This window comes from Aspergillus versicolor (assembly GCF_001890125.1).
Source record: "Aspergillus versicolor CBS 583.65 unplaced genomic scaffold ASPVEscaffold_17, whole genome shotgun sequence".
NCBI lineage: Eukaryota > Fungi > Ascomycota > Eurotiomycetes > Eurotiales > Aspergillaceae > Aspergillus > Aspergillus versicolor.
This window is the reverse complement of record NW_024467540.1, coordinates 324,518-348,815: the sequence shown is the minus strand read 5'-3', so window position 1 is coordinate 348,815 and position 24,298 is coordinate 324,518. Positions and strand designations below refer to the sequence as shown.

The following is a 24,298-nucleotide window of genomic DNA, read 5'->3' as shown; positions in this document are numbered from 1 at the left end:
GCGGATTCCACGGGATCTATATACGGCGAGGACCCCCGCGGGACCATCAGACCAACCAACAGATCCACAGCGGCTCGCGCTAAATGCTGACTTGTGCATGAGAATATAAATCCGTGCCAATGATGTTTGATCGTGGTTCCTCCTGCTCGGCTCTCCGCGGGGTCCGGTATACAACAGTGTACATATTATTCATGCTATTATCGAGCCAACAACGTACGGTCGCATATATAATGAACCGTGTTCCTCCCCAAATCCATAATGTACCAGAGATTAGCACTGATTCGTTTAGTATGGTTGTGGTTAACTCCGGCTGAGCCGGGCGAGTCCGTCTCTGGAAATGCCCTACGTCACACTCCGCATACTGATCCTGCCACTTTAACCTCCCCATTCTCTCTCAATAGAATTATACAGCTGAGTATCCAAAATGAGCAAACCTACCAAACGAAAGCTGCCAAGCGACAAGGAAAATCTCCCAGTCGAGTCCCCCGACCAGCCCATCCATGTGCCACGTGGCGTCTTCAAAGGAATCTTCATCGTGTCCTCAATAATCCTAGTCCTGCTCCTCATCTACAGACCAGCAGCAGTCTTCTCGGGGCCTAAAAAAATCGCCGAAGCGACGCAGATATCTATCAAGCCCAATACAGGGCCACAAGATGACTGCGAGCTGCCAACAACGCGATACAGCATCTACACCGGACAGACGGCATGCTATCCCAGCTCCGGCGGGATCTGGGTGTCTGATCTCGGTCCTGTGGAGCTGCAGTATCTAGGCATCAACCGCTTCAACACTACCTTGCGTTCTCTGTACCAGGTCGAAGAGGACATGTTCTGTCGTGAGCTGCGCAAGTTCGGCGGCGGGTGGTATAACCCCAAATCCGGCAAGGAGTTGTTGGTTGGAGGGTACTGTCACGAAATCGATGAGTTTAAGCCTGTTTACTCGATTGTGCGTGCGATCGGGTTTGAGCAGGGTGGCGGGGTGTGGGTTCTTGGGGCTGAGAGGACTGGCCGGTTTCCAGCTGGGATGGTGGCTGTGGGGAATGCGCTGAATATGGCGGAGCGAACTATGGCATTGAGGAGCTTGGGAGCTGTTTATTGTGCTGATGTTGTGGGTTGTGGTCTTCTTGAGGATTTGTCCAAGGAGCCGTATGAACTGGCTAGGGAGAGGTGATGATCTGTATATTAAGAATATAATTCTACAGCTGGGGTGATGTTTTAGGAATAGAACAATCAGTATCAGCTCAACAAGAGTGTCCTCTTCGACGAGAACATCCCGATTCGCGGGATAAACCTTGGGAAGGCCGCTCTTAGACAGTCAGATGTGGCACGGCTGAGTAAAGCCCAGTGCTTGGACTGTGCACCCAAGATACAGTGTGGCATATGATAGACATCACATGGTACCAGTCGTTCAGCTGAGTCTCCTTGGCACACGAAGACCCTGGTTTGGAGGGTACCCTGCCTTTGCTTAGCATAGAAATGTGGATGACGGTTCAAGATTGAAGTATCAGGTTGAGATTACTGAATTCGGGCAATGGCTGAAGAATAGGTTTAGTGTAATTTATTGTCGTGTTGATCCGGCGGTAGCTGTGGGACTTTTCATAGCACCATTTCTTCCATCCTATGGGATGCTTTGATATTCAACGCTGAAGACCTTGCTACGGTACACTGACAATCTGGGAGGACTCAGGTCTGGTCCCAGAATACGAGAATCAAACTAGGCTGCTGGAAAATGTTAATTAGAGAAAACAGCCTTTATCTATCAATCCATAATCAGTTCTTTCCGCCTATTTTCAGAGCTAGTGGGACCAGAAGATAGTGCGTCGCACGATCCAACTAGACATGGCTAGTTTAATTTACTTAAACTTTCGTACACCAGGACGGCTCCTCGTAAGGCGTCCAACCACTGGTGGGGATTGCAACGGCGTTGGTCTAGTTCAACCGGCATTCCACTAATATGGCTAGCCATCTATGCCAATTCTTCACCAACAGGGATCCAACTCCTCATGAAACGGCTGACACCTTTGGCGTGAAACGGAGACTCAGCCGTGTGCTCGGTGCTCGTCGCTAGTGAAGTTCGAGTGACATGGCATCAGCCCATCACATGCAATTAAACTAAGCCTGCCCTATATAATACATTACCTGGTAGCCCCATGTGTTTGGAACTACGCTGTCAACTTCCACTTAGTCTCATCCCTGCCATGCCTGAAGAACAAGTAATCCACCTTCATCCCCTAGGATGGGAAAACGATCCTGAGGAAGAGCGGTTCAAGTTGTCCACGCTGGACTATCTGACTGCGCAGACCTACAACATGTACTGTCTATTCTTTCGACTAGACGAAGCCAGCAGGCCGAGTGCTGTCGAGGCGCTGAAAGCCGGTCTTGAGCGAACCCTAAGCCAGGCCCGACATCTATGCGGGACGATCGAGAAAGATCCCACCGGGGGACACTCCTTCGTCAAAAAGAAGGATAGCACGGTGAGATTCGTCGTCCAGAACCTCGACGCGGAAATCTACCCATCGCTGGATGATATCGAGCAAGCGCACTTTTCCACGGCGAGACTGGGTGATCTCAAACTCTGGAGTGTGCCTCCCATGACCTATGGCGAGAAGCCCGAAGCGAATCCAGATATCAGTCCGATTACAGCAGCTTACAAGGCCAACTTTGTCCGCGGTGGCCTGGTGTTCATCATGCACCACCACCACTATGCCAACGACATCATGGGCTTTGCTGGTCTTGTTCATCAGCTAGCAGAGAACTGTTACTCCATCGTTAACAACACCCCGTTCACTTATTGGGATCCCAAGAACCTGGACTACTCCCGCACAACCAAGCCAGACCCCCCGGAGGAGTTGAAGGTCGACGGCCCTCCTGCTCCCCAGCGCCACCCAGACCTTCTCCCAGGGATATCGCTTCTGTTCCACCTCCCCAAAAGCAAGGCAGCAGAGCTCAAGGCGCTGGGGGCTCCGAAAGACGGAACCTGGATTTCAACCTACGACGCCTTCTGCGCCTTCATCCTACGCACACTAACCCGCGTCCGAGCCCCGGTCTTCAAACCAGAGATGTCCTCGCACATCGTCTGGGGCGAAGGCGTGGACATGCGCAGACGCTTCCACCCACCAGTCCCCCCAAGACTGCAGGGGAACGCCATGTCCGCAGCCTTGAACACACTATCCCCAGTGCCGCAACCAACCGTATCAGAGATCATCTCCGACTGGCCATTCTGGAAATTGGCAGCCTATATCCGCGCGCTGACCAACAGCGTCACACAGGAAGCACTGGACCAGACGCTCGGCATGGTCGCGACAGTCCGCGACAAGACATCGCTGAACATCCGGTGCGACTCGATGCCGCCCATGTCGATTCTCATGACGGATCACCGCGATTTGAACCACACGGCGGCAAACTTTGGCTTCGCGACTCCGGTTGCGTACCGCCATTTACTGGACTGTATTACCAACGGGGTGATTGTTGTCTATCCGCCGCGTGTGAACGACGAGGGTTCGGACGAGGGCCCCGAGTTTGCTATCTTCTACGAGAGAGACCTGGCGCAGACGCTGATTGAGGATCCCGAGTGGAATAGATATTTTGAGTATAGAGGGGTAGACGCCATCGACGCGGCTAGCAATAGCAATAGCAATTAACCAGGGAATGAAGCCAAACAGGTTTCAATATCAGATTAAGACTCCTGCTGCACCCTCCAGAACCACCTCTCAAATTTCAAACTGCCCATAAACCAATCCCCGTCTACTTTCTTCCAAACCTCCCGATAATACCCTCCCCCAGTGCCCCTCCACCCCCCACCAGCTCCCAGACTCGCGCAATGATATGTAGCCGGCCATACAGCACGCACCTCGTCCTCAGAAACAAGCTCCAACTCCCCAGGCCCAACAACATGAATCGTCTGCTGCGTCTCGAATGCCTTGGAGAAGAATCCGACGAAGGCCTCGCGGCTGTCGAAGGAGAAGGTCACGCCGTTCTCGACCAGCACTGCTCCGTCAGGCGCATTGAATGTGGCTTTCAGCGAGGGAAGGAATATATTATCGAAGGCAGCCCACTCGTGTGTATCTGCGAATCGGCAGTACTGGGATTTCTTGAGACGGATGACTTCGGCGATTTCGTAGGGGACGATGGGCGTGGGCATTTTGTTGGAGTCGGGTGGATGATATCGCTTGCAGGAGGATGGTTTGAATTGGAGTTGGAGGTTGAGGGGCAGCAAGCAGCTATTTAAGTACTGCAGCTGCGATGATCTGCTCGTATAGAATGCATTGGGATTCGACGTGGAGTAGGCTTGGGCGCTTGGCTGCTTCGGCCTGTCACTTCCCCGCGTGCCACGTCTGCCCAGTCTGCGACTCTGATACGGCTCGTCTTCGGGGAGGTCTTGGAATCGTGGGAGATGTTATCTTCTCTTATTTGTAGTACAGTAGTTGGTATAAATCAACGAGATAGACCATTTTACATACTCAACTGGAAGGTACCTGGTACAGCATTCGGATCACGGTATGCCCTCCTTTCTCTTAGGTATATGGTTAATATCCGGGTAAAAGGATCGAGTCGCAAAGCTGCAAGTTATACGAGAGCCCATAAGATATGATTCTGATGCTGGAGATCGTCGCTGATGTTGGGGGATAGGGACCACCAGCGAGGGGGAGTCTCTTCTGACCTCAAGCCCAAGTAAGAAATAGCGGAGTTTTGATAAAGAAATATCAATGATAGATAGAATAACTATGTAGTGAACTGGAAATATAATATAGAAACAGAACTTTTCACTCCCCGAATCGGACAACTAACTAATATCAACAAAAACAGGCACGCAACACCAAGACAGGATCTAATAGGCCGGATATTAGACTTAATCTAGTTCTCGTTTTATAGGCATCATAGATAATCTGCGATCCCAGCCTTCATCAATCCACGCATACCCTGGTACGCCGGAGTGGTCCCACCTGGGCAAATCGGATGGAAGCTCGCCATGGATGATCATATCCTCACGGAGCCGATAAAGTGGCGCATATCGGTCGTGACCTTGAGGGCGGCCGTAGTCATTCATATACAGCCAGGCCCAGTTGAACTTGCGCTGGAGAGTCCTATAGTACTCGGGCTTGAACGGATCGAGGAATTCATATTTCATGCGATAAATGATCTCCTCATACATGAGCCCCAAGTAATTGCTTTTACTGACCTCCTTGTCCAAGTGCAGTGCCAGCATGTAAATAGCGCCCTCTACGTAGGCATCCGGACTCTGAATTCGGATAGGATATAAATTGGGCCAGGGTCCGGTAGGCCCATTCAAACATGGTTCGAGACTGCCAGTCGGTGGGGGTAGTCGGGGGTCATCAGAGTTAGTAATGCCTTGACCAGAAGTAAAGCTCCATTCGGTCAGCCATGGCATGACAACAGATCTCAAATGAAGAGACAAGGTTATGCCCTTGGGATGGAAATGGGCCGCAGGAACATGGTGCCATCTGGAGAATCTGTCCAAATCAGAGTGCCCTTCACGAAGGAAAAGCTCTCGGGGGATGCCTCGACGGTCTCCCTTGAGATCTATGCAGTCGGATTTGGTGCATATTTGGAATTTGGAATTGGAAGAAGTCAGCGCATCCACTGCCTTTTGGAGCTGCTTGTCCTCGACTGCGAAATCAGCCTCGGGATATGGGTGTGAGTGGCCCACGAAACCAGTCGCCATATTTCCCACTAGGATATTATAGATACCTTCATCGTCCAATATTTGGGCCGCTTCGGCGGCAACAAATGCACCGCGAACGGGCTCTTTCCCTTGTTGGGGAGACATGATTATGTAGTGATCGAAAGCGAATTGCTGATGGCTCGGTCAACTGGCGTCGCCTAGGGGTCTATTTATAGACGCGTCGCCTTGATTAGCCCCATTATAAAACATTCGTGGGATTCTTTGTTTCTACAGGCGTAAAAGGCAGAATATGAAGGACCATAGTTAAGTGTTGAATTACAAACTAAAAGTTGAATGCCGCAGTAACACTCATAAAGGCCTTTGCGAGGTGGCCGTGAATAGAACTCCATTGTCACAACAATCTCCATTGAATCAGGATCTAGATAAACAAAAACGTCATGGCATTATACTAGTGAACAAACCCTCGCCCAGTCAGCTATGAGGGAACCGCCTCGGAACGCGATGTGAAACTCAGTATCGCAATGCGCATACCAGCCTTTCAATGGCGAGTCCGATCACAGCGCCAACGAGAACTCCGGATCGGATGGACGTCAAAGACCAGTCGGAACGTGGTTCTGGGACTGACAGAGTTTCTCGCCACCAAATCTCACCACCCCCTGCAAGAATACTGAATGTTGCTATGGAATTTTCAAGAATCGACAATTGAGCCCGCGAATAAGCCAGTCGCCTTCCCTGCTTCGAAAAGCGGAGCGCAATGCCCAGTGCGTGCTGAACTCTGGCTTCCAGAGAGCCGGAGGGTAAAGTGGGGGCCCTGAACACAGCTTCCGTTATGATATCCTCTGGTGAAAGGAAGGGGAGGTGGGCGGTGTCGGTAATGGATCTGGCATCGACAAGCCTCGACCTTTCCAACCAGGGGAACTTGTGACGAGGCGTTAGTGGGTATAGGAAGACAGGTGGCCAAATTCGACGGACTTACATGCCGCATCACCATGAATGACACCAGTATGCCCTGATTTGCCCGCAGCAGATTATGAGATATCGGCGAGTATAAGTTGGGATATGTTTCGGAAAGCTTCGTGACGACCTTCTCGCGGACACTCTCAACGCCGGAGAGGGTGTCGCAAAGGCTTTTTGGAGGCGATATAAGGATCGAAATATCCTAAACGGCGGCTTGTATTAGCATCGGCGACGTCCACAGTTTTTGTTTTGGGAATAAGAGAAAGGATTAACCTGGCATTCGACATTGAGGACAAGTTGGGCAGCAGCCAATCGTCCGACAAGTAGTAGACTGGATTCCGCCAACTCTGGGATCGCCACAATCCGCCGGATCGTGTCATAGGCGGTCCTTTCGACGTCTCCGAGCGAAGGAATGGCCATCGTTGATGAGTATGTAAAGGTCGGGGGCGAGGGCTGCTCTTGGAATGATAACGCTGGGGTAGGGAGGGTTTGGATTGAAGTTGAAGAGAGTTATGTGGCAGGTTCTACTCCGGGGAAGAAGTTGGGAATATTTCTGGACCTGAGTGCCACTCTGGAAGCTGAAGGCAGACATTGGAATCTCTCTGTTTGTTTGACGATTGCCGTGCAAATCCCCTCACCTGTCAAACAGTTGCGGTGATTAGAGTAGGCCCACGCAGCACCCAGAAAGGCAGATGTAGGATACATGGACAAGGTCAATTACACCACAATCTCAGTTACCTGGTGCGAACTCAGTAGTTGAATGAGCATCGGGCTTATACTCAGTGACCGATCGTGGCAGTGGATGTTCCAGCAGAGCGGACGCAGTCAACATCCGGTCTTTGATTGGACTGCCAGGCCCCACTTGCAGGGCTCCACGCACGGATCCAACCTTGATTGGCTGTTGCCCCTTCTGATTGGCTTGGACTGCTTTTCACCCCCGCTGATGGGCTTGAGCCTCCCAGTACTTGGGACATCTACAAAGCGATTTGGATGGAGGCCAAAGTTCGCATCACTCTGATGATCTGGATAATTCCCCGGAGGCGTCTCAGCTGTATTGGCCGCAGTTGCGACTGTCGTCGGTCACCGCACCGCCATGCGTGTTTCCGCATCCTTTGTTGATCCCAGGCTGGCGAGCGACCAGACTCAGCCCTTCAGGCTGATGATTGGCCCCGTTTCTGGTCCTTTCTCAAAGCCCACTTCCTGCTGGGTTTAGTGGCTGGCACCTCCAGCCTTGCCTCCCCAGCATGGTTGAGAACCCCGCGTCCAGAAAGAACGTCTCATTTGGGGCGCGAGCAGGACGAGCAGAATGTTTCTTACCACACACTACGTAAGACTGCGCTGCCCGGTCTAGACGACTAGCAACGTTGCCTTCTCCATCGTATCGCAACGATCAAGCCTTGCAAATCCGGCCAGCTGAGTCGTGCTCTCCCAATCGCCGCCAGAGCACTTTCGTATCCAATCACAATTCCTCCTCTGTTACACAAGGGTGGGCTTCCTCTCTCAACACGTCAGAACAAAGGTTACCCCTCAATGGCTAGTTGCCAGGAGGATGGTGGATTTCCCGGTGGGCATGGGCTCGCCGCGCCGTGGTCTTGGTCCCAACGATCCGCACTTGTCGGACACACCCTTTTATCTCCATTCCAGTTCCTATTATCTAGCCTGGTTCTCTGCCATTGACATGCTAGAATTTCACAGATTTAGTATCACCCGCTCGTAGTCTGAGTCGATCTCTCTGCGAAGTCGTAATACGTAGAAGGCAAATACCATGGCTTTCCTAGACGTCAGTGTTGTTATCCCTAGGTATCAATCCTCCGACCGGAAATAAAGGGCCTGGACCGCGGAACCTTCTTGTAAGGCTCGTCTCAGTTCCTTACACTGATAATCCCGGCTCAGGAACGGTGAACGGCACAGGGGTTCTCTCTCGTTCTCCACCCTAACTAGCCATCGGTCATGAACCGGGTGCATTCGCCGGCGATATCCCAACGGTTGGAATCCCGACGATCAAGAGCGGAGCAACCCCCAGCATTTCGCCTCGTGGTCCGACTTTCTGTCAAACCTGAAACCACAGGCGTTATTACCACCCCTTCTAATTGTGGTGGAGGCTCTCTATTTCCTCTGTTGTGCGACCGGGCCCTTGGTGTCGCCCCACGCTGCCATTTGTGTGAACTAACCCTTCTACCTTGTCATCATAATGCAGGTGCTGATCAAGATGGTATCATTGGATCGGACGTCGTCATTCAAATCCCCGCGGCACGTCGAGATCTGGTACTGTAACTCCGGGATATACTCTTGGAATGGCCATCAAACACTAGTACTTAGCCATCCTCAATACTGCTTATATGCTAGTAGTTTAATTTATTCAGCTGAAGCATCCGAAGTCGAATCTTGCTATCATATTGTCATACACCTAATGACGAGCACATCACGCTCTTGTTTCCTCACGCTGGAGGATATACCTTTGGAGCTCATCAGCCCAGGATGGCAGCAGTACAGACAGAGGAACCGGCTCCCTTGCACTGTCTCTGACATGGACATCCGGGTCAATGGTGCGGACTTTGGCACGCCGAGGCAGCATTAACTCATCCTCATTCGGAAGACCTTCTGTCTCCAGACGCTCCATAACCTCCTTGCCCTCCTCATCGGCAACCCTGCGTAGCAGCTCCCAAAATTCCTGGTCTGGCAATTTCCACAGCTCCTCCTCTTTGATCCGCCCCTGCTTGATGATATCCCCAATTACCTGGCCAGTCCGTCGATACATATCCAGATGCGCTCTATTCGACCAGACATCCCTATCGATTTCCAGATACGCGCGCGCAAGACGCAGCGACAGATCCACATCATCAAGAACCAGCAAACGGCGCGGATGCAAGCAATCCGGAAATGCCCTCAGCGAAGAGACAACACGCTTCGCATCGAGCAGTGACAATTTCCCAAACCCCACCGCATCACGCAAGGCATAATCAAGCCGGTCGGCGCAGAGATGCGGGGCCGGTTTCTCAACGAGCGGGAAGATGCTCTCGTCTAGAATCTGCGCGCTGTCGAGCCCGTGGTTTTGCAGAATACGCGGGATCTCGACCATATGCGTGTTCACGGCTCGGTCCTTGTGTACTTCGTGGTAGCTGTCTTCGCCGGGTTGCGAGAGCGCCCAGTCCACGACGTGGCTGAGGGCTGTGTGGCTGATGTCGTGGAGGAGTGCGGCGGCTTGCTCGTTTATGCTGCTGCCTGCGGTGCGTACGAGTATGAATGCACCGACGGAGTGTTCTAGGCGTGTTACTCGGTGGGTGTGGCCGAGAAGGCCGGTGATGCCGTGTTGGCAGACGCCTTGTAGGCGGAGGAGGGCGGGGGAGTGCAGCAGCGCGACTAGGACAGGCTCTGTGATTAAATGGTCGCCGTATAACTCATCGCGAATAAGCACCTCGGACTCGGATGGATATTCGAATGTCTGGAAATAACCGGCTTTGAGCATTGTTAGAGAAGTTGAAGACTACAGCTCTATTCGATGCGACTTTCGGTTTTCTCCGCACTCGCAGGTTGAAAGAGAAAGTAAGCCCTTGCGTCTTTTAGATTACAGGCATGTGATGAATTACAGTTTTCAATTTTCAAGTATTATTCAATCTAGAAAAACCATATCGGCAACTTTAAATTCATTCTCAGTATTCCTAGAATATCTGTAAACTACCATTCTAAGCGTCCAGTCCAATCAACTCCCTCGCCCTTTTAGACAACACCGGGTCCTGGAGCGGTCTCTTGACAGCTTCTTCATACGATGGGTGATCAGATGGAGGCTGGCGGTCCCGTATGCGGAAATTCGCTGGATCGTGAGTAGTGTTCTTCTTCGAGTTGAACGCCTCGATTCGCACTTTCTTTGCTTCATCGGAGACACTGGACGCTGGCTTATAGCAGACGTCTGGAAGATTATCATTAGTCCGACGAATTTTGATAGAGTTCCGGTGACTTACAAGCAGCGAAGCGGTCATTAGTCGATGATGGCGCCGCACCATAATGTATAGTTCGCTTTGATAGTCAGCACTAGGATAGTATCCTGAGATTGAAATCGAACACACCGAATCCCAGAGTAACAAATCACCAGGCTGCGCGCACACCTTAGTCCACTTACACCCCTTCGACTCAAGCCACTGGCACATTTCCTCATCCACAAACTGGAACGCGGACTTGTTCCAGCCGTCGCCCTGTTTATGGTCGAAGCGCTGCCAGAGTTCGCTGTAGAAGGAGCTGGAGCCTTCGAGGATCATGAGTCCGCCGTCTTCGGGGCCGTTGGGGAGTAGGTTTAGAATGCCCTGGACAGTGTCGAACCGGGTGTTGAATGGTGACTGGTCGACGTGGGACCACGGGGCGAAGACCGGGTCTGTCTTGGGGCGCTCTTTTTCTGGCATGGAGAGGTTTATCCCGTCTACTCAGCTGTCAGCTGTTGAATAGAAAGGAATTCGTCATGCATCGACGGGCATACCAAAAGAAACAAGTAAGTCGCTCGTCCCCCAGATCTGTTCCCATTTCTCAACAAGCCCAGGCTCGGATTTCAAGTCCCAGACGAACTGCTCGTGGCCGATGCCGTACCTAGGCAGGTTAGCTGGGCATAAAAGTAGAAGACAAGTGTTCGCACGCATTATACAATCCACCCCGTATATGATATGGAAGATTACTCGCCTTCCGGGTCGATGGATCGTTACGGTCAAACCCGAGATTCCAACTCTCAAGCCAGTCGTAAGCCTTGTCGGCGTATTCGAGAGCCTTAACCTTGGGAATAGTCTCATGGACGACTGTCCATCCTTTGGTCGATAGCTCGACCAGCCATTTCGGAGTCTAAGGCGTTAGAATTTATTAACTGATATATAAAATATCTTACCTCGTTTATACCCGAGCCACCGGTAAGCTGAAGCGCCGGTCGATCTGCTGTGTGCGTGCTAACAATAGACTCGGTGTAAGTGGACATGATGTTCACATTAATATCTTGGGATGTTCATCTGAAGTTGAAGTGGGAAGTTGGGTGTCTCCATGCCAGCGAGTCAGTTGGAGTGGAGACAGCGGGGTCTGCATCTCGCGTCATCAGCAGCGATTACATAGCAGACAATTAGCAAATAATTGGAGTATTGCCGTTTACATATATATCCAAGACTATCGTCATCGGCCGTTTTGCTGGCCAGGAATGGCTTTGATGCCCGGACCATGGTAAGGTAGCCAGGATGTATATCAACACATGTTTCTAATTGCGGAGCAATATGGAATAGATATTAAACTGACATTCCAAACTTCCAATGATTGGACAGTTCGCATTAGCTTGATGTGCAATCCAGCAACAATTCACATCGGCTTGTAGCCTGATACAGAGTGATCATTCCAACATGGTCTATAGCTATGCTTTCTATATAGATACGTTTGATATGTTTGTTCTATTTTTCCTTATCAACCCCAAGACCTGTCAGCCAGCGTCCTCCAGCAGCATCGTCGTCTTCATGATGGGATGCGGCTTATATATCGCATCTCCATCCCAAATGAACAGCTTAGTCCCTTCCCTACAATCAACCAAGCCACTACCCGGTGTTCTCCGCCACGCCGTAGAAGCTCACCGAACCAATCTGGACTCAAAGCCGTGACAGCAGGATAAAGACGAATGCCAGGCAACATCCTCATCCACACAGGATATCTGTGTAAACGGAGTGGACTTTGGTGTTCCATAGTCAACCATGTGTATATTTATCCAAACACTCCTTGATTCAAAACCCAACATCCATGGGGAAAGCCGCTCTCCCGCAGTTAGATGAGCAGGAGGTCTCGGCCGTTGACGGTGGGGACAAGGGTATACTTGAGCTATTAGAGGTTAAAACATACACTGTGCCGTCTTGTCTCGACTAGCTCGGCGATCAGCCGAATAGTGATGTATATTGAAATTACAGTCGAGTTGTGAGCTATCGTTTGTTATAGTGGATTTAGCTTTCTTGGACTATCTAGTTTTGTGGACAGGAAGTTTTTACTGAGGGACTTGAACTGACTGTCGCCCAGGACATGAAACAGAGAAAGAAACAGAAGAAGAACGGGGAGAACGAGCACGCGATGAGTGCGACCACAGTCCAGTCCAGGGTCCAGACTCGGCTGAGGCAAATCGGCGAAACAGCAGTGGATGTCCAGGCCAGTTCCGATTGGGACAAGCGGCGGGAACGACCCACGACCGAATTTTGGGTGGCGATTGAGTTGGCCTGAAACACTGAAGCAGCGCTGGCCAGACCATGGAATGCGCTGTCATCCAGGCACACCCTCACTAGGAGTATGCCCGATCATGGATCACATCAATAATTCGGCTCGCTTTTCACGATCTTTTTTTCACGATCTTTTTTTTTCACGATCTTTTTTCGTACCCACTTGAAGAATGGATTGTCGCCCTGGGTATGTCCTACTTATACCTCGCATGCCTCACTCGTAATGCATTCCATCGCCCACTCCTTCTGTTTCAACGCTCCTTTTTACCTTTTGACCTTTTTATACATCGTCGTTCCTTTTTCTAGTTCCTAGTTATAGCTCCATTCATTACAAAATGTTCTTTCCACTGCTCTCCTTAACCACCCTCGCCTTCTCAACAGGCACAGCAGCTGCCCCAGCCCCAGACCAAGCCCTAACCCGCGCCATCAGCGCCGCAAACACGCTACAATCATGGTACAACAGCGCAACCGGAACCTGGGATACATGCGGGTGGTGGAACGGGGCAAACTGCATGACGACGCTGGCGAACCTCGCCGCGCTCGACCTCGACGACGGAACCAGGGGCATCGCCGAGGGCGTCTTCCAGAATACATTTGTCGTCGCGCCCAACGTCAACCCGTACCCTGAGCGAGGGGCCGCGGTCAAGTACACGTCGAAGAACGGGAAGGCGTTTGAGGATCAGCACCAGGATGAAGGGGATGTTCCCACCGGCGCGGCCAATGCGTCGCTGTGGTTGGATGGATCTTATGACGACGATGCCTGGTGGGGGCTTGCGTGGGTCGCTGCGTATGATGTTACAGGGCAGAAGGATTATCTGGACCTGGCCGAGGGGTTGTTCTATCACCTGGTGAGTATCCCTTCACAATCCCCTGTCTTGAAGGAGAGGTCTAATGGGAAAGTAGAGCAACTCGTGGCCCTCCAAGTGCGGCGGCGGCATCGACTCCGACTCCACACACGTCTACGTCGGCGCAATTGCCAACGAGCTCTTCCTCGCCCTGGCTGCTGGTCTGGCGAACCGCGCCGACGACAGCGCGTACTACCTCGACTGGGCGAAGCGCCAATGGACCTGGTTCTCCGACATCGGGTTCATCAACGACGAGTACACCATCAACGACGGACTGATGGACGACTGCACTAACAACGGCGATACAGTGTGGACGTATAACCAAGGCGTTATCCTCGGCGGTCTGGTCGAGCTGCACCGTGCCTCAGGGGCCGACTCAGACAACTCGACGTATCTCGACGAGGCCGCGAAGATCGCCAAGGGCGCCATCGCCGCATTAACAGACGACGACCACGTCGTGCGGGAATCCTGCGAGCCGGATGGCTGCGGCGCGGACCAGACGCAGTTCAAGGGCAGTTTTATCCGTAATCTGAGGGCGCTGCATGCGGTTGCGCCGGATGATGCCTATGCAGAGGTGATTAAGGCTTCGGCGGACAGTCTTTGGAAGAATGATCGTACGGACGGTGATAAGTTTGGCGTTAACTGGTCTGGCCCTGTTGATGGTGACAAGGTCGATGCCTCGACGCATAGCTCTGCGATGGATGCACTGGTTGCTGCCATCCAGGCGTGATTATGATTTATGATTGTATATACATATAGATATAGACCGTTTGCCTAACGAACCTCTGCAGCGTTTGTCAACGGAATGTCACATTCTTTATAGCTGGCTGTGTCTGCTGAAATCCTACCAAAATAGCCCTGTCTCCCTCTATTATTCTAGTGACCACTGGGGATAGTCTTCGCCGGATACGTTGGGTACTACCGCGTCCTCGATGGAGGTTCGATCATGACAAGGGCAATTTGCCATCACGATATTGAATATGGAACAGCTAATGACCGCGTTGTTCAGTATGTCCGTAATATCGTGAACTGATAACTCAATCATTAAAGTAGTATATATAGGCTCCTGAGATACCTTTGCTAACACCTGCAATGCATTCACTAGCATCAACACCTTTCAGAATTAGAAATTCAATACATAAGGGTATGAGCATCCAGTCGGACACAAGAAAGGAACCAGATCATCAAATAAAAGTATAACAGCGCAGAAAGTACAGCTTGAATGCTTTGCAGTATGTCACTTTTTAGCAGGGAATACAGAATCTGCGGGCAGTTCTGCTGTGAAATTCTTCCCCTCCGTGTCCTTCACAGTGGTCTCTTGCATCTCATATACTCTATCAGCAGGCGCACTCCCGTCAACCTCGGACACTTGTTGTCTAGTCTCGTCGGTGCCCATCTCAGACGCGAACTGCGTCTCATTGACCGAGTAAGGGGAGTGTGATTCAGGGACGCTGACATAGGGTCCCTTGTCATCGTTGGCCCCCACACCCTCTGCCCCCTGACTCTTCTTGCTGTTGTTGAACTTTCTCCCTACAAAGAAGCCCGCAGCGCCGATGAGGGCAAGACCAGCAACGCCACCGACAACACCGCCGGCAATGGCGCCCGTGTTCTTGCTCTTCGTGTCTGAATTGGCGGCGGAGGACGGAGACTGAGTACTGGTGGGTGCGTTGGTGGCTTTATTATTCTCGACACTGTCGGTACCGTAGGTGGACAGGTAGGAGTCGACTACCTCCGGGCCGACCTGCGTGAGGTATAACTCGTAATGGTCCACCGTACCAGAAGTGGTCGCCGAGGCGTCCGCCGATGTGTACATGTCCATAGCGGTGCTCTCCATCGAGCACCCGAAGTCGGTGACGCTGATGTCGGAGTAGAACCAGGTCACGCAGGCGGGGGCGGTAGCATCAGTGCAGTAGATGGCCAAGGGCTGCGAAGGTACGGCGATAGAAGGCGTTGCGGATACTTGGCTGAGGTTGATGCATGTGCTGTAGAACCCGCAGTACCCCAGACCTTCCTCGCAGCAGGCCAACATGCCGGGGTACTTCGTATTTGGCCGCTGGTAGGCGCAGGTAGATCCAGGATCGCAACTAACTGGATACCCTACGAGGCGCCATTAGCATTGGCGGGTTCGTTTATCCTGTTCGGGGGCTGTAATACTCACCGTCGTTTACAGCATCCTGCCATCCGCAAATACTAGCCCGATCCGTCAGCCTGTGTGTAACGGTCGTCGCATCTCGACGGTGCTTCAACTGAGGCGATGGCGTCGTTTGGGGGGCTGGCGGTGGTGGTGATGGATTACTAGAGCTAACGGTGCTCTGCGTGGGCTCTGGTAGTGGGATGGAAAGCCCTGATGCAAGAGGGAGCACGAGATACAACGCCTTGAACGCGGACAACAACATTTTGGCCAGGATGGGATGGAACAGAAAGCGAGTCGCAAAATTCTGCAGGGGCACATTCCCCTATTATCTTATTTCGTGGTGGCTCTGCCCTGTCATACTGGTTTCCTCCCCAGCTCCACTTTACGCCTGGAGTCGATTCGGAGCCGACACCCACGTCTCCGAGATGTAAAGTACTGGTCCGACTACTACGCCTGAGTGGAACTGGGTCCAGAGCGCCCACGTTGGTGGGATCAGAACATGGCGACCGTCTTGAGAGTGTACACCGAGAGTGTACGTCTTACATGCCTCCAGTGTGTGACTGTCCCGAACGGCAGCAACATGAAAAACCATATTCAAGACGGGCACATGTCAGCTTGCCAGAGGGCATAGAGTTGGGCAGTTGTGCCTAAACAATTTGTAATTATCAGCACGGATATAACCGAATATCACTATAAAATACGGAGTACAGGCAGGCACTCTCTTGCCTGAATGAGGTACCTTTTTTTGAGCTGCATCCCTGCACTGTTTGGCGTCTGCACACGTTCTGTAATTCCTTTTCCTTCTCATGACTATCCTTTGTACAGCCTCTTCTAACCCACATTTTCGCCCACCTATACGGTGTTTACGGTGTATTTCACCGGGTGGGCAGTGTCGAGCCGCAGTTCCACCATAGCAAGAGTTCTGAAAACGCCGCTTCTTATAGGACAATTCATGCACCTCCTACCAATGAATATCTCTCATTCTCAGCATGGTGGAGGTTGTATGTGATCTACGAGCAGACCTACCCTCCCTGTTAACGGTTTGACGATCGTGGCCCTGAGCTTCCCGCGTAATATGGATCGACCGTAAGCCACCCTGCCAGCTACACTGGTGTAGGTTATAGAATATGCCATGCCATTCTTCACTTCCACTTCTGAGCTCGCGAGGTCAATGTAGCAAGGCACGCCTCATTCTGTAGTTTACACGGAAATTTCACCGGTGATATAGTGAAGTCTTTTGTCAATAGGCCAGTGGGATGTTTGTCGTGACAAGATGATTGAGAAAGGGATCGTCAAGTGGCTTACGGATATTCGTACAGGGCGCTTCTATAGAACCTATCTTCTCCACACCTGATTCATGTACCAGGGTCTGTTTGAAGAATTCCAACGGTTGCGATTCAGAATCTGGGAGTTGCTTGAAGAGGCTGAGGCAAGATCAGTCCGACGACAGTCTGGAGGGAAAGCGCACTGAACTAGAATAGCTGAGCCGTGTCGGTCATTCTGCTTGATTTAGAGGAGCCGTCGCTTTCTGAAGTCACCGCGGAGGTTCTCCAAAATGGGATACATCGCTGGATCGCTCAGTTTTAAGGTATGATAAAACTGTTTATACTCGTCTCGCAGACTTTCTTCGTCGAAAAGATCTGTTCCGTCAATATGGTAATCCAGTAGGTCTCGCGGACACCTCCGTTATCTCAACAAAGCAGCAGGATAACAGCCTCACAATACCTCAAGGCGGTTGGGATCCGGACAGAGCTTGGGGGTAGAAAGCGCCCTCGGCCACGACCAAAGGTAGCAGGAGGAAGCCTCTCATCGGATGCGTACATGATATTCGAGTCGGTGTGGTTGGAAGTAGCTTCGAATTCTGGAAATGGAAATTCCCAAAGCACATCGGTCTACTTCCTATACAGTGATGTCGCAAGCTCATCATCGATATGTAGGTTTTTATAGGGCGGCTGGCGTGAAGTTGAATGCGGGCAGTTGGAACATCGCAAGCAGGACTGAAAGCCGGCTTCAGTGAAGGTAGAGAAGGAGATTTCTGTAAGAGCGTCGGGTACGATGAATGATACCCCCTGCCTGTGTTAGGGGCGTTTGAAATCAGTCATATAGATACTAACATCAACTATCGTCGGGACTCCGTAGACGGTTAGTAGATAGTTGCCCCAAAGCAGATTCGGCATATTGACAGCATCAAGAAGAGAAGAAATTGATGTCACTAGGTCATTATCTATCTGCTGGCCACTAAAGCGAAAGGTAATCATCATGAATGTTAGCCTGGGCGATGATGTTGGCTGCGGTTTGCAGAGGTTATCAGCATGTGAGATAGTAACCAAATGGTACTGAGGAGAAGGAATATAAGACTTTTCGGAATGTTTTTATAAGATAGCGGCAGGTTAAGATGCTCGGTAATGATGGTTGCTTCACAGTAGGTCGAAAAGAACCTCGACGCCATGTATGAAGCGGACATCATTGTCTTCGCTTTCCACCGCGCGAGATGAACAGCATTCTGCAAACCTCGCGCTCTGACAATGACGACAAATGCGTGTATAACGCTATAGAGAATAGGGTCGTGATTAGCATGTTGCCGAAGAGATCCGCTGGGGAGATTCAATGCAATGACGTACCGGTGCAAAAGTATAGGCGCGATGACTACAAACCCGTATGTTTTATTCGTGCGGTGCCAAATAGCGCGGTTATGGTGTGCCAGTCTATGACTGTTATCGACACCGAAGCCGACACCGAGGGCATTCCCACCCGCCAATTCAGCTCCACCACCTGGTTGTGCGAGAAGGTCGGCAAGGTTAAGCTGGTGCCGCTTGAACAGTTCGATGCCAGCGTTATGTTGGCTGGTGGGTCTATGACGATGATGGCATTGCCTCTAAAGGGGGTGCTGGACGGAGCAGTGGCCCTGGGACTCACAAAGCGTGATGTGCTTGCATTCAGTGCACAGATGCTGAAGGGGATGGCTGAGCTATTGGAAGATGGCACTTCTCCTGCTGAATTGAGTGAAAGTATGTCTAACCAGTGGAACTATATGACCAGGAAGTTGTCGAACCTGGAGAAGAAGGGAATCAGGGTGGCGTTTGCGGAGGCGATGACGGATTAGGGGGAGAAGGGATATGACTATTGATTTCTCGTCTATCAGAAGGACACCGGTGGGATTGGGCTCATAATGCGGTGGTCAGGTGTGTCCTTGCTAATAGTGTTTGTTACTATAACCCGAATTCGTTTGCGTGATGAATATTCCATAAACTGTCGTAGCTGATAATACGTGTATACCGCAAGGCTCAGGGATTGAGCCTACCCTGTAACTACTAGTGAAATGGCCGCGAACAAGTTATAACTATTGGACAGAAGTAATTGTATGAGTGTCGGGTGGCCAGGTCTGCAAACCAGCCGATGACTACAGTGCGAATCCGGAGAGGCGATACAACAGGGTAAGGCCGTGGACTTCGAAATACCCGGCATACCTGGGCCTCGACCAGGGGAATCAACCGACACTCAATGCCGCACGGGTTTGATGCATAAATCGTAGAGGCCAAGCTTGGTCTTACCCGACGGAAGGCGTCGTGCAATAACTCGCGTAGCTGACAGCAATGAAGAACCCTCGTGATACAGTAGGATGAAACAGAAGATACCAAGGCAATGGCATGTCATCTCTGTGTCAGTTCTCGCAGTCATCGAAATCGCCCAGGCGATGTAATCTTGTCACAGTGTTGGACCCCGTCTTCGCCGTAGAATCTTCTTGACCTCTGCATAATCAGGATCTTCCTCCTCGAGCACTGCCTCAATCTCACAAGCCTCAAGTATCTCCAGCACGTAGTCTTGGCAGTCCCATTCTAGCGTCTCATTGTCCACTCTCGCCTGGTCGACGATCGTTTTGACCGTGGGGATGTCGGGGATCCCAATTTCCCCTACATACAACGACTCGATAAAGGACTCATTGTCGCTCGGTTTGCCGGCTGAAGTAGCTTTTGTAAACGCGGGATGTTCTCCGTCGACCTCGAAAACTAGATCCTCAGAGCCAGTGTGGAGATGGAGAGCCCAGTGCTGGAAGTTGCCATAGCGAGGCCGGTATATCGCGACAGAAAGAAACGGTCTATCCATTGGTTGTAGTTAATGGAACTTCCTTGATATTCGTGTTTGAAGATAAAGTTTTCCTCCGCGCTCACTGGGGTTGCCAGAAGTTGCAGAGAGTTGTGTTGTTTATGACGCGAGATCGCGGTCTGATGCCTGAGGCCGCTTTCCTCTCAACTCTTTCACCTTCGGCTTCATCTCCATCGCCATCTTCATCAGTCGCTCGTCAGACCAGATTTAGCATCTTATTTCAGAGCAAGCTTATCTCCCAATACCTTAAGCATGTCAACAGCCAAGTTCTTAATGGTGTCACCGATATCCAGCCCCGGCTCTCGGGCCCATACTGTCCCGATTTCGGATCCGATTCTGTGTCTCCAGCAACACTCGACCGAGGTGCGTTGGAAGCCGATCGGTGCCCGTGTTGACAGCAAGTCCGGGGTTCAATCCTGCAGCTTTGGGGTCTGTCCGAAATTCTCGCTGAATTGTCGGGCTAATTGTGGAACATAGTCTTCTTCCAGTCTTCTTCACGAACCTTAACCTCCACAACCACTGCAGTCATTTGGTGACTTGCTCGTCCCTCGTCAATTTCCGCCTGTTCCGGATGAATCCATTGGCATCGAAAATTGTAACGTCATCCACTGTCCATATTATGATGAACAAACGGCGCTCCGCGCGTGGCTGCTTCTAAGGACACCGCCTCCAATCACGATGCGGCTTCCTGCTTCTGTGGCTGGAGATACCCCGCTGCCAAACGATGGTTCAGTGAAAGCCAAAACGTCAGTGGGAGTTGAACCCCTCTGAAGTTGCATTGTTCCTTCGGCTTCCCCAATCTCTGTGGGGTTCTGGGGTCTGGGCGTCCGTCAGCGTCCCAGAGATCTTCTTCCCTGTTGCTGATCTTGGATACGAGGAAGGAACGTCAACGGGTCTGGTTGCCACAATGTCACCGTGCCAAAGTATTTCTACCACCAATCCCCAGTTTCCCGGCGGCGCCCTGAAAAAGTTCATATCGGAAGTGTTTTGCACGGGGCTCCTAGAAGGCGTTTTCAAGATGCGCTTCAAAGTAGGTCTTGCACCAGGTGACTCTGAGACGATTGCTAATATATATTTCGGCAGTCTCTGTCGACGTGGCTGCCTCTGCTGCTCCAACTTGCTACAGAGGGCGCAGGCCTTTCGAACCACCCCAATGCGCGTATTGAGAATTGCATGAGGCATCATGATGGAAGCCAGCAGATCAAACAGTCTAACAACACCTATCAGACCATGTTCCCCGGGGTAACGTGGGACGAAGACCAATGGATTTTGACCACGAACACTCTCGACCAAGGCCACTACCAATCGCGCGGCTCAGTTGCGAATGGCTACTTCGGCATCAGTGTTTCCAGCGTTGGCCCATTTTTCGAGCTTGACGTCCCTGTCGCTGATGATGTGATTAACGGCTGGCCACTATATTCGCGACGGCAATCATTCGCGACTATTTCTGGATTTTATGACCTGCAGGCGGAAACCAACGGATCCAACTTCCCGTGGATAAACCAGTACGGTGGTGAAAGTGTGATTAGTGGTGTGCCTCACTGGAGTGGACTTATTCTTGACCTGGGAGGTGACGACTATCTCGATTCGACCGTGGACAGCCAGACACTTAGCGACTTCCAGTCTAGCTTTGATTTCAAAGCTGGTGTTCTGTCATGGGCGTATAACTGGACTCCAGCAGGCGACAAAGGCTCATACGCGATCAAGTATCGACTTTTCGCAAACAAATTGGATGTTAACCATGCAGTGGTGGACATGGAGATTACTCCTTCCAAGAACGTCCAGGCCAGTGTTGCCAATGTCTTGGATGGATACTCCGCTGTGCGTACTGATTTTGTCGAGTCCGGGGAAGACGATGGCGCCATATTTTCAGCTGTCCGCCCGTGGGGGATCCCCGATGTTTCTGCTTACTTTTACGCGAACATCACCGGCTCCGAAGGCGTTGACTTATCGTCTCGCCGACGCGTAACCGGAAAGTCATACGTGAGCACCAACGAGTCGTCGATTGCGCAGGCGGTTGATGTAAAATTTGTCGCGAACCAGACGGTTCGCATTACCAAGTTCGTTGGTGCTGCATCAACGGATGCTTTCACGGACCCTCAGACGACCGCAAAGCAAGCAGCATCTCAAGCACTGGGTTCTGGATACCGTCGTTCCCTACAATCGCACGTTAGGGAATGGGCAACTATCCTGCACGAGAATTCCGTCGACCGTTTCGTCAACCCCGCCACAGGAAGGCTCCCAGACGACGATAACATCATCAACTCCGCGATCATTGCCGTGACGAATACGTATTACCTCCTGCAAAACACTGTTGGGAAGAATGCCATCCGTAAGGCAGCAAACGCGCCACTTAACGTGAACAGTCTTGCGGTGGGTGGATTGGTCTCGGATTCATATGCTGGCATGATTTTCTGGGACGCCGACGTTTGGATGCAACCTGGTCTCGTAGCATCTCATCCCGAAGCAGCCCAAGCTGTGACGAATTTCCGGACGAAACTGTACCCCCAGGCGAAGAGAAATATCGAGACGACTTACAGCGGGTCAAAGAATGCGACACATATTGATCCGTCGGCTGCCATATACCCCTGGACAAGTGGTCGCTTCGGTAATTGCACTGGAACAGGGGCCTGCTGGGATTACCAGTATCATTTGAACGGCGACATTGGGCTGTCATTGATATACCAGTGGGTGACGAGCGGTGATACGGATACTTTCCGCGAGCAGCATCTGCCCATCTACGACTCTGTTGCTTCACTATATGCTAGCATAGTGGAGCGCAACGGAAGCGCCTGGACGTTGACTAACATGACGGACCCTGTAAGATATTCTCCCTCGATTGTGGCTTCTGTTACTAACTCCTGCAGGATGAATACGCCAATGAGATTGACGCCGGAGGGTTTACTATGGCGATGATATCTGAAACTCTCCAGTATGCCAATCAATTCCGCAAGCAATTCGACATTGAGACGAACGAGACATGGGCCGAGATATCGGACGATGTGCTGCTGCTGAGGGAGAATGGGGTGACGATGGAGTACACGACAATGAATGGAACTGCTGCAGTCAAGCAGGCGGATATCGTACTGGTAACTTATCCGCTTGTGTACGACAACTACACCGCGGAAACTGCTCTAACGGACTTGGACTACTATGCGAACCGACAATCCGCAGACGGGCCTGCCATGACATGGGCCATTTTCTCCATCGTCGCTGGCGCTGTCTCTCCTTCCGGTTGTTCAGCGTACACCTATCACCAGTACTCCTACGCTCCATATGCACGGGCCCCGTTCTTCCAACTCTCTGAACAGATGCTGGACAATGCCGACATTAATGGGGGCACACACCCGGCCTATCCGTTCTTGACTGGCCATGGGGGCGCCAACCAGGTTGTCTTATTCGGCTATCTTGGGCTTCGACTATTACCTGATGATGCGATCCACATTGAGCCGAACCTCCCACCCCAGGTTCCGTACGTGAAATATCGGACCTTCTACTGGCGTGGATGGCCAATATCGGCCCAGTCCAACTACACGCACACTGTCGTCCAACGCGCACAAGAGCCCCCGCTTGACACCGCTGACCGTAGATTCGCGAATGCCACAATCCCAGTTTATGTTGGTCTCGTTGAAAATGCGACACTACACCAGCTTCCTGCCCGTGGGCCTCTTACTGTTCCCAACCGACAGATTGGCACAGTGAACACCATCGAGGACAACCTCATCCAGTGCAGTCCTGTCTTCTCCACCGATAGTTTTGAGCAAGGGCAGTTCCCAATATCGGTTGTCGACGGTGCCACATCGACCCGCTGGCAGCCGACGTCATCCAATGCCAGCTCAGTTACTGTTAACATGGGATTGATGATGGATCTGTCGCAGACCGAGGCATGGGGGTTCCACTTTGAATGGGCGGAGGCACCACCGGTGAATGCCACTGTCATTTTCCACGATACTCCGTTGCAGAACCCGGCTTCGGCTTTGAGATCTCCTGGCCCCAATGTGCGGGTTGTAGCGGAACTGACAAACATCGAGCAGTCGCAGCCGTACAACGCGGATGCCGCGGATGCGAATGAGATCAAGCTTCCTGTGGGGAACGCGACCACCCTCCAGCTCGACGAACATGTCCCAGTCAGTCGGTACGCCACCCTTGTGATATCAGGAAACCAGGCCCTTGCAGATGGCGACGAGCAGACGGGCGCGACCGTGGGGGAATGGGCGATCCTCGGACCAACTCCGGGAAAAGCCCAAAGACACATCAAACGAGTGCCAATACTGTGAGAAGATCAGAAATGCACCTCCAATATAGCATCAATAATTGAATACTCATAATATATTCTTCAAAGTTCAAACCTCGATGGGCATATTTGGGTTTCGTGGCGCCCAAAGGCCGAGATCGAGGATGTTAT

General features: G+C 51.6%; 12 protein-coding genes across 12 annotated transcripts; 5 read left to right on the top strand and 7 right to left on the bottom strand.

Annotated features, from left to right (window-relative positions):
- Positions 1 to 214: 214 nt before the first annotated feature.
- ASPVEDRAFT_48025 (uncharacterized protein) lies at positions 215 to 1,374 on the top strand. The gene has a single exon (XM_040813928.1). The coding sequence runs from the start codon at positions 425 to 427 to the stop codon at positions 1,166 to 1,168; it is 744 nt and encodes a 247-aa protein (XP_040674657.1). The 5' UTR covers positions 215 to 424; the 3' UTR covers positions 1,169 to 1,374.
- An 821-nt stretch (positions 1,375 to 2,195) lies between these two features.
- ASPVEDRAFT_144967 (uncharacterized protein) lies at positions 2,196 to 3,638 on the top strand (the record flags this gene model as incomplete). Its single annotated transcript, XM_040808033.1, has 1 exon — positions 2,196 to 3,638. The coding sequence occupies one exon, from the start codon at positions 2,196 to 2,198 to the stop codon at positions 3,636 to 3,638; it is 1,443 nt and encodes a 480-aa protein (XP_040674656.1).
- On the bottom strand, positions 3,289 to 4,188 carry ASPVEDRAFT_48024 (uncharacterized protein). Its single transcript, XM_040813927.1, has one exon. It carries the CDS (start codon positions 4,136 to 4,138, stop codon positions 3,674 to 3,676), a length of 465 nt encoding a protein of 154 aa, XP_040674655.1. The 5' UTR covers positions 4,139 to 4,188; the 3' UTR covers positions 3,289 to 3,673.
- A 658-nt stretch (positions 4,189 to 4,846) lies between these two features.
- ASPVEDRAFT_90099 (uncharacterized protein) lies at positions 4,847 to 5,785 on the bottom strand (the record flags this gene model as incomplete). Its single annotated transcript, XM_040818731.1, has 1 exon — positions 4,847 to 5,785. The coding sequence occupies one exon, from the start codon at positions 5,783 to 5,785 to the stop codon at positions 4,847 to 4,849; it is 939 nt and encodes a 312-aa protein (XP_040674654.1).
- Positions 5,786 to 6,100: 315 nt separating this feature from the next.
- ASPVEDRAFT_156475 (uncharacterized protein) lies at positions 6,101 to 7,018 on the bottom strand (the record flags this gene model as incomplete). Its single annotated transcript, XM_040808526.1, has 3 exons — positions 6,101 to 6,559; positions 6,618 to 6,800; positions 6,872 to 7,018. The coding sequence occupies 3 exons, from the start codon at positions 7,016 to 7,018 to the stop codon at positions 6,152 to 6,154; spliced, it is 738 nt and encodes a 245-aa protein (XP_040674653.1). The 3' UTR covers positions 6,101 to 6,151.
- A 1,718-nt stretch (positions 7,019 to 8,736) lies between these two features.
- ASPVEDRAFT_48022 (uncharacterized protein) lies at positions 8,737 to 10,115 on the bottom strand. The gene has a single exon (XM_040813926.1). The coding sequence runs from the start codon at positions 10,062 to 10,064 to the stop codon at positions 9,021 to 9,023; it is 1,044 nt and encodes a 347-aa protein (XP_040674652.1). The 5' UTR covers positions 10,065 to 10,115; the 3' UTR covers positions 8,737 to 9,020.
- A 112-nt stretch (positions 10,116 to 10,227) lies between these two features.
- On the bottom strand, positions 10,228 to 11,610 carry ASPVEDRAFT_48021 (uncharacterized protein). Its single transcript, XM_040813925.1, has 6 exons — positions 11,463 to 11,610; positions 11,220 to 11,419; positions 11,067 to 11,173; positions 10,663 to 11,009; positions 10,558 to 10,612; positions 10,228 to 10,505 (listed from the first exon to the last, which is right to left on the bottom strand). The coding sequence occupies exons 1-6, from the start codon at positions 11,547 to 11,549 to the stop codon at positions 10,282 to 10,284; spliced, it is 1,020 nt and encodes a 339-aa protein (XP_040674651.1). The 5' UTR covers positions 11,550 to 11,610; the 3' UTR covers positions 10,228 to 10,281.
- Positions 11,611 to 12,860: 1,250 nt separating this feature from the next.
- On the top strand, positions 12,861 to 14,509 carry ASPVEDRAFT_66693 (putative glycosyl hydrolase). Its single transcript, XM_040815904.1, has 2 exons — positions 12,861 to 13,658; positions 13,714 to 14,509. The coding sequence occupies exons 1-2, from the start codon at positions 13,146 to 13,148 to the stop codon at positions 14,383 to 14,385; spliced, it is 1,185 nt and encodes a 394-aa protein (XP_040674650.1). The 5' UTR covers positions 12,861 to 13,145; the 3' UTR covers positions 14,386 to 14,509.
- A 383-nt stretch (positions 14,510 to 14,892) lies between these two features.
- ASPVEDRAFT_90094 (uncharacterized protein) lies at positions 14,893 to 16,051 on the bottom strand (the record flags this gene model as incomplete). Its single annotated transcript, XM_040818730.1, has 2 exons — positions 14,893 to 15,752; positions 15,814 to 16,051. 2 exons carry the CDS (start codon positions 16,049 to 16,051, stop codon positions 14,893 to 14,895), a joined length of 1,098 nt encoding a protein of 365 aa, XP_040674649.1.
- A 2,229-nt stretch (positions 16,052 to 18,280) lies between these two features.
- ASPVEDRAFT_35013 (pyrroline-5-carboxylate reductase) lies at positions 18,281 to 18,892 on the top strand (the record flags this gene model as incomplete). Its single annotated transcript, XM_040810914.1, has 1 exon — positions 18,281 to 18,892. One exon carries the CDS (start codon positions 18,281 to 18,283, stop codon positions 18,890 to 18,892), a length of 612 nt encoding a protein of 203 aa, XP_040674648.1.
- Positions 18,893 to 19,374: 482 nt separating this feature from the next.
- Positions 19,375 to 20,234, bottom strand: ASPVEDRAFT_419387 (uncharacterized protein). Its single transcript, XM_040812468.1, has 2 exons — positions 20,139 to 20,234; positions 19,375 to 20,073 (listed from the first exon to the last, which is right to left on the bottom strand). Exon 2 carries the CDS (start codon positions 19,891 to 19,893, stop codon positions 19,495 to 19,497), a length of 399 nt encoding a protein of 132 aa, XP_040674647.1. The 5' UTR covers positions 19,894 to 20,073; positions 20,139 to 20,234; the 3' UTR covers positions 19,375 to 19,494.
- A 677-nt stretch (positions 20,235 to 20,911) lies between these two features.
- treA (alpha,alpha-trehalase treA) lies at positions 20,912 to 24,170 on the top strand (the record flags this gene model as incomplete). Its single annotated transcript, XM_040818729.1, has 3 exons — positions 20,912 to 20,923; positions 20,977 to 22,713; positions 22,761 to 24,170. The coding sequence occupies 3 exons, from the start codon at positions 20,912 to 20,914 to the stop codon at positions 24,168 to 24,170; spliced, it is 3,159 nt and encodes a 1,052-aa protein (XP_040674646.1).
- Positions 24,171 to 24,298: the final 128 nt, after the last annotated feature.